Here is an 18,150-nt window from a genome sequence, read left to right on the forward strand (position 1 = left end):
TAGTGCTAAACTGTGTGGTTGGATGAGAAGTACATGTGTCATAATTAGTGCTAAGCTGTGTGGTTGGTGAGAAGTACATGTGTCATAATTAGTGCTAAACTGTGTGGTTGGATGAGAAGTACATGTGTCATAATTAGTGCTAAACTGTGTGGTTGGATGAGAAGTACATGTGTCAAAATTAGTGATAAACTGTATGGTTGGATGAGAAGTACATGTGTCATAATTAGTGCTAAACTGTGTGGTTGGTGAGAAGTAAATGTGTCAAAATTAGTGCTAAACTATGTGGTTGGTGAGAAGTACATGTGTCAAAATTAGTGCTAAACTGTGTGGTTGGATGAGAAGTACATGTGTCATAATTAGTGCTAAACTGTGTGGTTGGATGAGAAGTACATGTCTCAAAATTAGTGTTAAACTATGTGGTTGGATGAGAAGTACATGTGTCAAAATTAGTGCTAAACTGTGTGGTTGGTGAGAAGTACATGTGTCAAAATTAGTGCTAAACTGTGTGGTTGGATGAGAAGTACATGTGTCATAATTAGTGCTAAACTGTGTGGTTGGATGAGAAGTACATGTGTCATGATTAGTCCTAAACTGTGTGGTTGGATAAGTACGTGTCAAAATTAGTGCTAAATTGTGTGGTTGGTGAGAAGTAAATGTGTCATAATTAGTGCTAAACTGTGTGGTTGGTGAGAAGTACATGTGTCATAATTAGTGCTAAATTGTGTGGTTGGATGAGAAGTACATGTGTCAAAATTAGTGCTAAACTATGTGGTTGGATGAGAAGTACATGTGTCAAAATTAGTGCTAAACTATGTGGTTGGATGAGAAGTACATGTGTCAAAATTAGTGCTAAACTGTGTGGTTGGAGGAGATCAACCTAAAGGTGTGATCCATGACAATCCAGATTGAATGTTGTGTTTTATGATGTCACAATGAAAGCCTTGCATGTTGACATATTTTTACTACCCTGTATTATGATGATGACATGCTCCTTTTTTGACCCAGTTTAGTACATGGACTTCATTGTCGAAGTCCATAGCATTCAATAACTTTTGTCTGGAAGTTTCTTGATGACAGTTATGGTGCAGATCATTTAGTAATCAGGATTGAATAATCTTTTGTATTCAATTGTAAAACACAAATATATAGTTAATTTTAGATGAGTAAATGTGCATGCATGATCTGTATGACTTGTACTTTAGCATTAGTAGTGTATAAACAAGACAGTGCTAAATCATAGGACATCAGCACGTGTTGTGTATACATTGACAGTGCTAAATCATAGGGTATTGGCATGTGTAGTGTATAAATTGACAGTGCTAAATCATAGGGTATTAGCATGTGTAGTGTATAAATTGACAGTGCTAAATCATAGGGTATTAGCATGTGTAGTGTATAAATTGACAGTGCTAAATCATAGGGTATTAGCATGTTTAGTGTATAAATTGACAGTGCTAAATCATAGGGTATTAGCATGTTTAGTGTATAAATTGACAGTGCTAAATCATAGGGTATTAGCATGTGTAGTGTATAAATTGACAGTGCTAAATCATAGGGTATTAGCATGTGTAGTGTATAAATTGACAGTGCTAAATCATAGGGTATTAGCATGTGTAGTGTATAAATTGACAGTGCTAAATCATAGGGTATTAGCATGTGTAGTGTATAAATTGACAGTGCTAAATCATAGGGTATTAGCATGTGTAGTGTATAAATTGACAGTGCTAAATCATAGGGTATTAGCATGTTTAGTGTATAAATTGACAGTGCTAAATCATAGGGTATTAGCATGTGTAGTGTATAAATTGACAGTGCTAAATCATAGGGTATTAGCATGTTTAGTGTATAAATTGAGGGTGCAGGATGTTGGCATACTTTCGGTAGTAGTCCTAGCATAAGTGGGGGGGGATATGTCATTAAGATGCATCAAATTCTGACATGGAAGTAAGTATGGTATATACAGCCTTAAAAGTCAAGTCCAACTGCAAGATCCTGATCTTTGTCTAATTATTACTCCTAACAAACTGCACAGACCTAGATCTGCCAGCACATTACTCATCAGTAGGTTTGAGTCTGTGCAGTTTGCAGTTGGGCTTGTCTTATCAGTGAGTGTATACAGCGCATTGCCTCCATTCACTGAAATATCATCCTGAATCAAAATGTATTAAAATAATAAGTATAGTGACTTGTTTTTGTTGCTGTAGGTGCAACTCCAAAACATGCTGACATCTAAGTACATTGCCCACTTCTTGACTGAAGTGTCCTCATGGCAGAAGAAGCTGTCGACAGCGGATCAGGTTATTCAGATCTGGATGGAGGTCCAGCGGACCTGGTCTCATCTGGAAAGCATCTTTATTGGTTCTGAGGATATCAGAAACCAGTTGCCAGAGGATTCTAAGAGATTTGATGGAATTGATAATGACTTTAAGGTATTGCACATGTTTTCAAAATCTCTTCCTAATATTTTGCAAGTGAAGGAAATACTAAATATAACAACTTAGAATGTATAACTGCCTTTATCTAGCCTTGTAAGCATAATATTCAGAAATGAACCAGGAATGGCCCATCTTTTTCTTTTGTTTGAGTCTATTATAGTAAAAAGGAATAGATGTACCCTTCCACTTTTTCTGCAAAGAAACAAACATTTACCAATTTAATAGTGATAACTACAATATTTGAAAGCACAAGAGCTTAGTTGTTTTGAGGAAGTACAGAAATTTCAGTTAGAAGACAGAAGTTAATGTAAAAATAAACCATTTTTTTGTTATTGTGGTTATTTTCTGCAAGAGATTTTAGGTAAAACTGGTACATTGATATAATTTAACTTGTTCTCTTCTTTCTTTTATCATTGAACATTTGTGCAAATTATAACCTTATACCAGTCATACCCATAATACCTTGCAGAAAATTACTCATAGTGATTTGTGCAAGTGGCACCAGTTTGTACTGAAATTTCTAATTAATTAATTAACCTACTCAAAATAACTGAGTTCTCATTTTGTCAAAGTTTGCATTTATACTTTTAATTTGGTACCAAGGTTTGCAGTTATGCTTTTAATTTGGTGTCAGGGCTTTTGAAACTACCTGATAAATATTCTACCATTTAGAAATAGACCTTGTCTAAAATTTGGACAGAAGACAGGATGTCAGAGCTTCATGGCTATATGTGATTACAATTTTTCCTGTAGTATTTCAAGTGCCCGTCTCTTTGTACAGTTTTACAGTCTGTCATTGCTTTACTCTCTTGTGACAAAATTATTGCCTTAGTTTTCTCTTTTTTCAGTTTTACAGTCTGTCATCACTTTACTCTCGTGTGACAAAATTATTGCCTTATTTTTCTCATTTTATAGCCTATCACCACTTCATTGTGCTATGACAAATTTATCGTGTTCTTTTTCTCATCACTTATATTAACATTAGCAGTTACCTTGAGAATTTTAGTACATGATCACCAAATCAAATTTTATTGTTCAACATTGAATAATACAAACACTTAAACATTTTGTTTTAAATGACATTATATTAGGGAATTATTTAGAGTTCATGAAATCTGTAGATTTATAATTATCATGTTCTGCTGTACAATATAGGAATAAATTCAGCAATCCTGCAATTTAACCCTTTACCTCATAGAGCATAATTATAAAGTGCAGTGTGCTATAAATAGAACAGCTGTTTTATCTAGTCGACCCCATATGCATAGGCCTGCCTATGAACTGTTAAGCAATGTAGTTTATGTTACGTTTAACAGCAATTTTAACCATTTTACATTTTTGGTACACATCTATTATATGTGGAAAAATTTAAGAGCAAAGTCTGATTGTTATAACTGTGTAATTATTTATCACAGAAGAAATTTTTATTTTGCTTTACAATCTTGAGAGAACTCATTCACCGTCATGTCAGTGAGGCTGCGTGACCAACTGTGGATGCCATTTCTCATCCTCGAAATTTACAAGTTTTTTGTCTGCGTCTACATCACTAAGTCATCTGAATTTGATAATTTATAAAAACTAATTGCTGCCTACATCAATATCAGAGCCTTTACATGGTTGTTGAATTTTTCATAGTTGTGATTCTAATCGTGAAAACTTCGTAAGTACTGAATGAAATCCACGACCACCATTTTGGAGAGTGGAGATTACGACCCAGTTACTTTAAATAGCAGATATCAACCAGTGCATAAACAGTGACAACGTGATCTGACAGTGGTTTTCCCTGAAGGTGGCGCTACAAAAACCGGCATAAAATGGCTGATGTTTACAGCCGACATCAAAAGGCGCTTCCATGCGAATATGTAGAGGCGTCCAAAGATGCTTACATGAGGTAAAGGGTTAAGTAGCAAGGAAAAACATGTAATGACAGAACACATGTGAGATCAGTGGTCTGTACACAATACACATTATGCATTAAAAACATTTAAAAACTATCTCATGATATTTTGACAGTAGAAATATCTTCATATTTCCTATATATAGAGACAACCAATTCCATGTTTATTTCTAAAATTTAATTCAGTTTACATAAGTTTATAATTTGTTCAGTGTAACTAGAAAATTAGAAGTCACTAAGTTATGTACAATACTTTATTACACAACAGTAAACTTAGTGAATGACAAATTAGAAGTACTGGATAGATTAAAACAATGGTTAAGACTGGTATTGGATAATTTAGAATTCCAGTGAAGGACTAGAGTTATATATTTTATAACAGAGGTTCAGATTAGTATTGGATATGTTAGAAGAAAGATAACATTTTATCCACATGCACGTGTTAGGTGGCGCTCACCAATTAGTTTGAACTTCTGAGAGAGTGACGTAGGTAAGGTGAAGTTGTTTGCATTTGAAAGATGCACAATGGAGATAATGTTGGCATACCTCTATGTTACTTTTATGTAATGTGGCTGACATTTCTTTGGATACTGTACTTGTGGAAATTGTACATGATCTAAGCACACGGTAGAACAAAATGGATGCTCCCCTGTGCTTGACAAATTAACCAGAATTAATCAAAAGTACACTAACTTTAGCAATTATTAAAATAGGGAAAACGAATTTTGCTGAAGTAGACAATAGCATTTACTGAAAGTGCAATGAACCAAGTACAAAATATCTGAAAAGTAAAAAAAGTTATCAGCTCTTTTTTCTACAATTTACCTCTGAAGTCCAGGAAGTGAAAATGACCATGCGGAGCTAGCAGTTTTTTTAAAGGAGCACATCTTAAGTGAGCCCAAGCTGTATACTCTAGAACCCATAGTACACCCATCAATCATATATCAAAATAAAGGGAATTAAAAGTTCTTTTAACAGCACCTAAGATATACAAAGTCTTTATTATATAGCCTGTATAACCAGTGAAGAAATCATGGGAAATTCTTTTTCCTTAAAATTCTAACCCTATGCAAAATACGAAACTGTAGAGCGCCACCTTAGTACTTTGATTTAGGGGAGATAACCTGACTGGTTAAAGGATTTGTCTTAAAAATGCTTCTTGTCATTAAGGTTATTTGCTTTCTAGTCTGTTACAGGTATTGTAGTTCATCTTTGATTTAATAATTTACATGTTTATAATTGATTAATTTATATATTTTCTTACTAAAATGGGTAATTGTATCATTGAAATTGAAACAGAATTCAACATAGATGCTCCCACGGCATGTGATGATATAATTCATGCAAAATTTCTACAAATTTATTTGCACCCTATGAAAGAGATGATGTGCAAGAATTCCCACAAAATAGTTCCAGGTCATGCATATGAAAATGTACTCAGTGCGAAATAGTTCCGGGTCATGCATATGAAAATGTACTCAGTGCAAAATAGTTCCAGGTCATGCATATGAAAATGTACTCAGTGCAAAATAGTTCCAGGTGATGCATATGAAAATGTACTCAGTGCGAAATAGTTCCAGGTCATGCATATGAAAATGTACTCAGTGCAGAACAGTTCCAGGTCATGCATATGAAAATGTACTCGGTGCAGTATACAAGTTTATATAGCTGTTCGCCCTTAAAGTTCTTGTTGCCATATAAATAAAACTGGTTGAAATATTGTAGCACATGTCATGACATGTCTCCCTTCATAAAAGTTTACATCTTGTTTCTTCAGCATGACATGAATGGCTGTTAAACTAAATTTGATTGACACATTGGGCCCCATAATGAGCATTCTTCTGTAGTGTGTACCTTGCATCAAGGAAGTTTTACAAATGCACATTTATAATAAGGGCTATCTAGAATACCCAAAATGGTTGATTCCCAACATGGTTCATCTTTATATGACAATTTCATTCAGCAAATACTGACTGTTCATAATGATGAAGGCAGTTTAGTATTAAAGGTAGAAGTATATCAGTTTAGAATTTCAGTTTAGAATTAAAGTTAGAAAGTGTATCAGATTATTGGAGGCAGTTTAGTATTGAAGTTAGGAAGTATATGAGATTGCTGGCGCTGGGAAAGTGTTAATGGAGATACCAGTGAGTGATCTGGAACCCAAAAATGGTGTTAAATATAAGTTTTATGTACATGCTGGATGGACAGAAACAGACAGCATGCCAGTCAACCCTCATTAAAGTGGTATTTAAAAATCAAATTTAGAAAAGGCAGTTTACAAACAAAACAGATTAAAATATGGACAATTTGAAAGCTAAGTGCACTTTTCATTTCTTTTCTCAGACAATTTGGGATCATGTGCAACAAAACCAAATAATCCTAGCATCAAGGTTATGATAAATCTAAAACATGAGAATCTAAAAATGAAATTAATAAGTAAAGATGATCAAGTAGACTAAGGGCCATTAATGGACTTTAAATCCTAATACAGCATTATGGACTTTAAATCCTAATACAGCATTAATGGACTTTAAATCCTAATACAGCATTATGGACTTTAAATCCTAATACACATTATAGACTTTAAATCCTAATACAGCATTATGGATTTTAAATCCTAATACAGCATTAATGAACTTTAAATCCTAATACAGCATTATGGACTTTAAATCCTAATACAGCATTATGGACTTTAAATCCTAATACACATTATAGACTTTAAATCCTAATACAGCATTATGGACTTTAAATCCTAATACAGCATTAATGGACTTTAAATCCTAATACAGCATTATGGACTTTAAATCCTAATACAGCATTATGGACTTTAAATCCTAATACACATTATAGACTTTAAATCCTAATACAGTATTATGGATTTTAAATCCTAATACAGCATTAATGAACTTTAAATCCTAATACAGCATTAATGGACTTTAAATCCTAATACAGCATTATGGACTTTAAATCCTAATGCAGCATTAATGGACTTTAAATCCTAATGCAGCATTAATGGACTTTAAATCCTAATGCAGCATTATGGACTTTAAATCCTAATACAGCATTAATGAACTTTCTCCGAATACAAAACAGTTTTCATATACAGATGAGGACAGATTAATTCGTCAACCTCTGTACGTCATACGTATACATTGTACCCTACTTCAGAGCGCTGTAGCATCTAGGCCATTTCAGACGTGCCAAAGTGGGTGGTATTATAGAAATGTATTCAGATGAAGCTCTATAATGATACCAAATAATCTGTACGTTCTACTAGCATTACAAAATACACCAGGGGAAAAATGTAATTTTTGAGACCCAATTTTTTTAGACCCAAAATTCACAACTTGTCAGAACCAGATTTTGTGTTAAGATTTTAAACTTTTGACCTGAGATGTAAGGCAGACTGGTCTGAACTGCACACTGACAGGTGAACATTTGCAAATAGTTGGATAAGTTTAAGATATGGAGTAAAAAGTGGTCAGGACATGAGAATGATGGGTCCAGGAAACTAAAAAAAGTAAGAACTCCAACTTGTACCCCCATGTCTGCAAAATAGCCAATATCAAAATTATGTTTTTAACACAACTAGATATCTGGCTAAATGAAAATCTCTGAGAAGCAGATGTATTTAGATGTATTCAGAAGTAACCATCAAAATGCATTTTCTATTCCCATTTCAGGTGAAAATGTCTAAAATCTCCCGACCTTAATGAGTTGATGCTTATAAAGTTAGAGACAACTTCTTTTAAAGATTTTGATTTCAGTAGGGGTTTTTCAGAGTGGAGCGGGATGAAAGAGAGATGGATATTGAAGTGCTATTTAAACACTTAATTATGGCCATTTCCTCTCTGTTTTGCTCTGGAAACTATCCCCTATGATAAAATCCTGGGAGCGTCTCTGATTAAATGGAATGGACACAAAAGAAATGAGGAATGCTTTTTGAAGAAAAAGGAGAAATTTGAAATACATAATGATGATTTTATTCATGAATTGATTTGAAAATCAATTTTATTCAGTTTGCTGCTTAATTTCCATTTCAAAAAACATTTTGCTTGATATCAAGTTTCATACTGATTCACACACCTTGCAAGCTGTAGCGTTGGTCCTTTACAGGCAGACATAACAACCACCATTTACGTATGGCTGTACCTATATCATTTTTATTTGAATGAAATGAAATAATAAATAAAGTTTGCTGACTTTACAGATATACTATTACATTTATAGCAGTCAAATTTTTATTTATTGTAAATTAAATTTAATTAAATTTAATGCCTTTTGTTTTTCATGGTCTACTTTTGTTTAAGGGTACTTTTCATTAAAACCAGATAGGTAAGGAAGACTTTTCTTCCTTGAACACTCTTGAAACAGAAATCAAATGACTTGTAAATGTGTTTCCATTTCATTACAAATGAAAGGAATAGTTCTCTTCTTTGAACATTCTTGACTTGAAAGCAGAAAACATATATGATGGGAAATGATGAATCACTTAATACATACAATGATGCGATGATACTGAAATGTATGTGAAATACCAACAAAATGCAACGGTCAAAGGTCACTAAATTGGAAACCATTATAGGTCAGTTTTAAAAGTAATTATTTCTTCCGAAAAAACACACCATATTTTGATTGTATTCTTAACTTTATGTTGTGACCAGTAGAGGTATCTTTCAATAATATACATCCAGTCAAATACCAATTTCTTCAAATATATGTGATATATTAGTAATAAATTAATAATTTAATTAATCATGTAATGCCTTGCTTTCTGTCATATGTATATAAACTTGAACCATTATCGGCCTGCATCTGTCATATGTATATAAACTTGAACCATTATTGGCCTGCATCTGTCATATGTATATAAACTTGAACCATTATTGGCCTGCATCTGTCATATGTATATAAACTTGAACCATTATCGGCCTGCATCTGTCATATGTATATAAACTTGAACCATTATCGGCCTGCATCTGTCATATGTATATAAACTTGAACCATTATCGGCCTGCATAGTTACTTTGTTATATCCCTTTCCTATTATATTTATATTACATTTCATCAAGTATGGCAGATTCATTTTGTACTGACTGTAAATGTATTGCATTCTTGTTCATTCTAAGCATGTTTTATTGTAATTATAATAGATTTTATTTAGTTTTCCAAAATTAGTTACCATTACCTACAGATTTAGATACAACTACAGTTGTTAAAAATTAAATTTCATTTATCTGAACGTTTTAACTGTTAAATATAGATTGATTCTTTTTTCATTAGGAACTAGTATCAGTTGTGGAGAAAACCAAAAATGTAGTTGAAGCCACGAGTGTGCCTAAACTGTATGAGAAACTGGAAGCCATCCAGGATCACCTGACTCTGTGTGAGAAAGCCCTTGCTGAATATCTGGAGACAAAGCGACTGGCCTTCCCACGTTTCTACTTTGTGTCCTCTGCAGATTTGCTGGATATCCTCTCCAATGGAAACAACCCATCTGTTGTAAGACTTTGACAAATAAGAAGTAGCTATGTGTTTGAAACATGTTTGATTTGTATACATTATATATATGTTACTAGATCTGTATAATGTATGTTGAGTACCACATATATTAGACATGTAATGTTGTTGTAGGGTTTAACGCCATTTTTCTGCACTAGATAGGCTATACGTGGCAGCCAGTATAACTGGTGGAGGAAGAACCCTGGAAAACCCAGGGAAGAACCACCGACCCATGAGAAACTACTGGCAGGCTTTCCCATGTACCCAAGTGGTCTAAAGTGCTCACCGTTCCGGATCACTGCCATCTCACCTCTGTCTGCGTGGTTTCGAGTCCAAGGCTCGACATGTAATGTAACATATACCATATATACTTGCTTATAAGTGGATTTGGCTACAAGTTGACCCACCCCATCCCTCTTGTTAGGCCTACAAAAAGCCAATTTCTCTTTGACCCTCCTTCAAGTTGGGGGGTATTTTGCAAATCAGATCTGTCTGAAGGGGTGACTTGCTCTCAGTGAGTCGGAGTTTCATTTTGGAACAATAAACAAGCCAAAAACTGGATAGATAGGTAGATAGCTTTGAAAAATAATGACAGAACCAATGTAAAATAAAATATAAATACAATTGAGTGTAACATATCACAAATAAATTGACAACTTACATTTTGTCATAGTTAAATCCATTTAAATCCATAATGCTTGACATTTTAAGTCTATTTATATGATGAATCCTTGAATTCACTAATAGGTCACATACTGGTATATAAATTAGTTTACAATGATACGATTCACAATATCCAAAAAGCAAGGTGTTAATTGATCCAGTTCACAATATCCAGTTAATTCCACGCTTTTTACAATGAAAGTTTAGTCCACATTTTTTAAAACACAGTATTCTATAAATGCCATTATCTAATGTCATCTGGTACAAAGTCCAAGACTTCATCTTCGTTGTCTGATAAAGTTCTGAAATCCTGCATCGTCATCTAGTAATTCATAGTGGTCTAGTCATTGTAAGTATCACACCATTTCCTTGGCTTCACTGTCATATACAAGTGCTTATTTAGAGCTCGGTCTCAGTAAGACTTAGATCACACATTGTAGTTGTTTTTGTTGTTGTAGGGTTTAACGCCATTTTTCAGCACAAGATAGGCTATACATGGCGGCCAGTATAATTGGTGGAGGAAGAACCCTGGAAAACCCAGGGAAGAACCACCGACCCAAAATAAGCTACTGGCAGGCTTTCTCACGTACCAATGTTAGCCGAGGCTGAGACTCGAACTCATGCAGACAGAGGTGAGATGGCAGTGATCTGTAACAGGATCACACATTGTATGAAATCTCAGTAAGTAAGACTTTGATCACACATTGTAATGGAATCTCAGTAAGACTTTGATCACACATTGTATGGAATCTCACTAAGTAAGACTTTGATCACACATTGTATGAAATCTCAGTAAGACTTATCACACATTGTATGAAATCTCTGTAAGACTTTGATCACACATTGTATGAAATCTCAGTAAAACTGATCACACATCGCATGAAATCTCAGTAAGTAAGACTTTGATCACACATTGTATGAAATCATAGTAAGTAAAGACTTTGATCACACATTGCATGAAATCTCAGTAAGCAAAGACTTTGATCACACATTGCATGAAATCTCAGTAAGACTTTGATCACACATTGTATAAAATCTCAGTAAAACTGATCACACATTGCATGAAATTTCAGTAAGTAAGACTTTGATCACACATTGTATGAAATCGTAGTAAGTAAAGACTTTGTTCACACATTGCATGAAATCTCAGTAAGTAAAGACTTTGATCACACATTGTATGAAATCTCAGTAAAACTGATCACACAGCGCATGAAATCTCAGTAAGACTTTGATCACATTGTATAAAATCGTAGTAAGTAAAGACTTTGATCACACATTGCATGAAATCTCAGTAAGCAAAGACTTTGATCACACATTGCATGAAATCTCAGTAAGACTTTGATCACACATTGTATGAAATCTCAGTAAAACTGATCACACATTGCATGAAATCTCAGTAAGTAAGACTTTGATCACACATTGTATGAAATCTCAGTAAGTAAAGACTTTGATCACACATTGCATGAAATCTCAGTAAGTAAAGACTTTGATCACACATTGCATGAAATCTCAGTAAGACTTCGATCACACATTGTATGAAATCTCAGTAAAACTGATGACACATTGCATGAAATCTCAGTAAGTAAGACTTTGATCACACATTGTATGAAATCTCAGTAAGTAAAGACTTTGATCACACATTGCATGAAATCTCAGTAAGTAAAGACTGATCATACATTGTATGAAATCTCAGTAAGACTTTGATCACACATTGTATGAAATCTCAGTAAGTAAGACTTTGATCACACATTGTATGGAATCTCAGTAAGCAAGACTTTGATCACACATTGTATGAAATCTCGGTAAGACTTCGATCACACATTGTATGAAATCTCAGTAAGTAAAGACTGATCATACATTGTATGAAATCTCAGTAAGACTTTGATCACACATTATATGAAATCTCAGTAAGACTTTGATCACACATTGTATGAAATCTCAGTAAGTAAGATTTTGATCACACATTGCATGAAATCTCAGTAAGTAAAGACTTTGATCACACATTGTATGAAATCTCAGTAAGTAAAGACTGATCATACATTGTATGAAATCTCAGTAAAACTGATCACACATTGCATGAAATCTCAGTAAGTAAGACTTTGATCACACATTGCATGAAATCTCAGTAAGTAAAGACTTTGATCACACATTGCATGAAATCTCAGTAAGTAAAGACTGATCATACATTTTATGAAATCTCAGTAAAACTGATCACACATTGCATAAAATTTCAGTAAGTAAGACTTTGATCACACATTGCATGAAATCTCAGTAAGTAAAGACTTTGATCACACATTGCATGAAATCTCAGTAAGTAAAGACTTTGATCACACATTGCATGAAATCTCAGTAAGTAAAGACTTTGATCACACATTGCATGAAATCTCAGTAAGTAAAGACTGATCATACATTGTATGAAATCTCAGTAAAACTGATCACACATTGCATAAAATTTCAGTAAGTAAGACTTTGATCACACATTGCATGAAATCTCAGTAAGTAAAGACTTTGATCACACATTGCATGAAATCTCAGTAAGTAAAGACTTTGATCACACATTGTTTGAAATCTCAGTAAGTAAAGACTGATCATACATTGTATGAAATCTCAGTAAGACTTTGATCACACATTGTATGGAATCTCAGTAAGCAAGACTTTGATCACACATTGTATGAAATTTTGGTAAGACTTTGATCACACATTGTTTGAAATCTCAGTAAGTAAAGACTGATCATACATTGTATGAAATCACAGTAAGTAAGATTTTGATCACACATTGTATGAAATCTTTGTAAGACTCATCACACATTGTATGAAATCTCAGTAAGTAAGACTTTGATCACACATTGTATGAAAGACTGATCACGCATTGTATGAAATCTCAGTAAGTAAAGACTGATCACACATTGTATGAAATCTCAGTAAGTAAGACTTTGATCACACATTGTATGAAAGACTGATCACACATTGTATGAAAGGCTGCAACTGAACACACTGTCAATTATGTGGCAAGATCACTTGAAGTTCAAATAACCATTGGCACTGAACAAGTATCAAACCCATGGCTTGAAGGGTTGTAAGGTAGGAAAATAAAGCAAAAAGAGATTAAGGCCAAACATTCACTATAAGGTTTATAACAAATACATATACTAAATCTGGGGTTCCATCAAAATGATTTTCAGCGTGAAAACAAGTGGGTGCTGCCATCACAAGCCACTTTATTATTTGGTCATGTGCATAGGCAGAAAACTTGGGAATTAACAATCTAACTTTTGGAAAAGGAAAATAAAACTGAAATCAAAAGTTTTATTCTATCACATGGTGCCCCAGGTTGCTGAGGGGCTAAAACACTCACCTTTACTGATCACTGTCATCTCTGTCCATGTGGGTTTTAATCTCTAGCTTAGCCAATGTGGATTTTTGAGAAGGCTTACCATTAGCTTCCCATGGGCCATGGTTCTTACTGGGTTCTTCCTCAAGGAGCTATACTGGTGGCCATGGTTCTTATTGGGTTCTTCCTCAAAGAGTTATACTGGTGGCCATGGTTCTTACTGGGTTCTTCCTCAAAGAGTTATACTGGCAGCCATGTTTTTACTGGGTTCTTCCTCAAAGAATTATACTGGTGGCCATGATTCTTACTGGGTTCTTCCTCAAAGAGTTATACTGGTGGCCATGGTTCTTACTGGGTTCTTCCTCAAAGAGTTATACTGGTGGTCATGGTTCTTACTGGGTTCTTCCTCAAAGAGTTATACTGGTGGCTGTGAATGATGCGTATCTTATAATGTGCTGAGAAATGGTGTTAAAATCCATAACAAGAACACATTGCATCAAACAAAGTGTTTATACAGTAAAATGCAAATATTGATACAAATCCAAGTGGTTAGGACTTGCATGAAAATAAAAGCAATGCTAGTTAATACCCACTGTAAACATCAATGCTAGTTAATACCCACTGTAAACATCAATGCTAGTTAATACCCACTGTAAACATCATTGATGGTCACTTCACTTTGTAGCGGATAATATTTAAACTTAGCATTAATATTGTCACAGTATTAAAATCCTAAAACTGTACATACAAATAATCTGTAATGAGTATCATCACAAAATGGATAAATATGGTACATTTCATACACATATACAAGTAATCTGTAATGAGTATCATCACAAAATGGATAAATAAGGTACATTTCATACACATATACAAGTAATCTGTAATGAGTATCATCACAAAATTTTGATAAATATGGTACATTTCATACACATATACAAGTAATCTGTAATGAGTATCATCACAACATTTTTATAAATATGGTACATTTCATACACATATACAAGTAATCTGTAATGAGTATCATCACAAAATTTTGATAAATATGGTACATTTCATACACATATACAAGTAATTTATAATGATTATCATCACAAAATGGATAAATGCGGTACATGATATACACATATACAAGTAATCTGTAATGAGTATCATCACAAAATTTTGATAAATAAGGTACATTTCATACACATATACAAGTAATTTATAATGATTATCATCACAAAATGGATAAATAAGGTACATTTCATACACATATACAAGTAATCTGTAATGAGTATCATCACAAAATTTTGATAAATATGGTACATTTCATACACATATACAAGTAATCTGTAATGAGTATCATCACAAAATGGATAAATACGGTACATTTCATACACATATACAAGTAATCTGTAATGAGTATCATCACAAAATGGATAAATACGGTACATTTCATACACATATACAAGTAATCTGTAATGAGTATCATCACAAAATGGATAAATATGGTACATTTCATACACATATACAAGTAATTTATAATGATTATCATCACAAAATGGATAAATGCGGTACATGATATACACATATACAAGTAATCTGTAATGAGTATCATCACAAAATTTTGATAAATAAGGTACATTTCATACACATATACAAGTAATTTATAATGATTATCATCACAAAATGGATAAATAAGGTACATTTCATACACATATACAAGTAATCTGTAATGAGTATCATCACAAAATGGATAAATGATATACACATATACAAGTAATCTGTAATGAGTATCATCACAAAATGGATAAATAAGGTACATTTCATACACATATACAAGTAATCTATAATAAGTATCATCACAAGATGGATAAATACGGTACATTTCATACACAAATGCAAGTAATCTGTAATGAGTATCATCACAAAATGGATAAAAATGGTACATTTCATACACATATACAAGTAATCTGTAATGAGTATCATCACAAAATTTTGATAAATATGGTACATTTCATACACATATACAAGTAATCTGTAATGAGTATCATCACAAAATGGATAAATGATATACACATATACAAGTAATCTGTAATGAGTATCATCACAAAATGGATAAATATGGTACATTTCATACACATATACAAGTAATCTGTAATGAGTATCATCACAAAATTTTGATAAATATGGTACATTTCATACACATATACAAGTAATTTATAATGATTATCATCACAAAATGGATAAATAAGGTACATTTCATACACATATACAAGTAATCTGTAATGAGTATCATCACAAAATGGATAAGTACGGTACATTTCATACACATATACAAGTAATCTGTAATGAGTATCATCACAAAATTTTGATAAATATGGTACATTTCATACACATATACAAGTAATTTATAATGATTATCATCACAAAATGGATAAATGCGGTACATGATATACACATATACAAGTAATCTGTAATGAGTATCATCACAAAATTTTGATAAATAAGGTACATTTCATACACATATACAAGTAATTTATAATGATTATCATCACAAAATGGATAAATAAGGTACATTTCATACACATATACAAGTAATCTGTAATGAGTATCATCACAAAATTTTGATAAATATGGTACATTTCATACACATATACAAGTAATCTGTAATGAGTATCATCACAAAATGGATAAATAAGGTACATTTCATACACATATACAAGTAATCTATAATAAGTATCATCACAAGATGGATAAATACGGTACATTTCATACACAAATGCAAGTAATCTGTAATGAGTATCATCACAAAATGGATAAAAATGGTACATTTCATACACATATACAAGTAATCTGTAATGAGTATCATCACAAAATTTTGATAAATATGGTACATTTCATACACATATACAAGTAATCTGTAATGAGTATCATCACAAAATGGATAAATGATATACACATATACAAGTAATCTGTAATGAGTATCATCACAAAATGGATAAATATGGTACATTTCATACACATATACAAGTAATCTGTAATGAGTATCATCACAAAATGGATAAAAATGGTACATTTCATACACATATACAAGTAATCTGTAATGAGTATCATCACAAAATTTTGATAAATATGGTACATTTCATACACATATACAAGTAATCTGTAATGAGTATCATCACAAAATGGATAAATAAGGTACATTTCATACACATATACAAGTAATCTGTAATGAGTATCATCACAAAATTTTGATAAATATGGTACATTTCATACACATATACAAGTAATCTGTAATGAGTATCATCACAAAATGGATAAAAATGGTACATTTCATACACATATACAAGTAATTTATAATGATTATCATCACAAAATGGATAAATGCGGTACATGATATACACATATACAAGTAATCTGTAATGAGTATCATCACAAAATTTTGATAAATAAGGTACATTTCATACACATATACAAGTAATTTATAATGATTATCATCACAAAATGGATAAATAAGGTACATTTCATACACATATACAAGTAATCTGTAATGAGTATCATCACAAAATTTTGATAAATATGGTACATTTCATACACATATACAAGTAATCTGTAATGAGTATCATCACAAAATGGATAAATAAGGTACATTTCATACACATATACAAGTAATCTATAATAAGTATCATCACAAGATGGATAAATACGGTACATTTCATACACAAATGCAAGTAATCTGTAATGAGTATCATCACAAAATGGATAAAAATGGTACATTTCATACACATATACAAGTAATCTGTAATGAGTATCATCACAAAATTTTGATAAATATGGTACATTTCATACACATATACAAGTAATCTGTAATGAGTATCATCACAAAATGGATAAATGATATACACATATACAAGTAATCTGTAATGAGTATCATCACAAAATGGATAAATATGGTACATTTCATACACATATACAAGTAATCTGTAATGAGTATCATCACAAAATTTTGATAAATATGGTACATTTCATACACATATACAAGTAATTTATAATGATTATCATCACAAAATGGATAAATGCGGTACATGATATACACATATACAAGTAATCTGTAATGAGTATCATCACAAAATTTTGATAAATAAGGTACATTTCATACACATATACAAGTAATTTATAATGATTATCATCACAAAATGGATAAATAAGGTACATTTCATACACATATACAAGTAATCTGTAATGAGTATCATCACAAAATTTTGATAAATATGGTACATTTCATACACATATACAAGTAATCTGTAATGAGTATCATCACAAAATGGATAAATGAT

The 18,150-nt window shown here is 32.4% G+C and overlaps 1 protein-coding gene across 1 annotated transcript in view; it reads left to right on the plus strand.

Moving 5' to 3' along the window:
- LOC149806256 (dynein beta chain, ciliary-like) overlaps nt 1-18,150 on the plus strand; it is a 185,028-nt gene that overhangs the window by 70,799 nt on the left and 96,079 nt on the right. The window contains exons 18-19 of the mRNA XM_089951202.1: nt 2,205-2,429; nt 9,616-9,834. Of these exons, the coding sequence (XP_089807328.1) occupies nt 2,205-2,429; nt 9,616-9,834 (444 nt within the window). The remainder of the gene's footprint in view (nt 1-2,204; nt 2,430-9,615; nt 9,835-18,150) is intronic.

This window comes from Sinohyriopsis cumingii, chromosome 2 (genome assembly GCF_028554795.1).
Source record: "Sinohyriopsis cumingii isolate HCF-2022 chromosome 2, ASM2855479v2, whole genome shotgun sequence".
NCBI lineage: Eukaryota > Metazoa > Mollusca > Bivalvia > Unionida > Unionidae > Sinohyriopsis > Sinohyriopsis cumingii.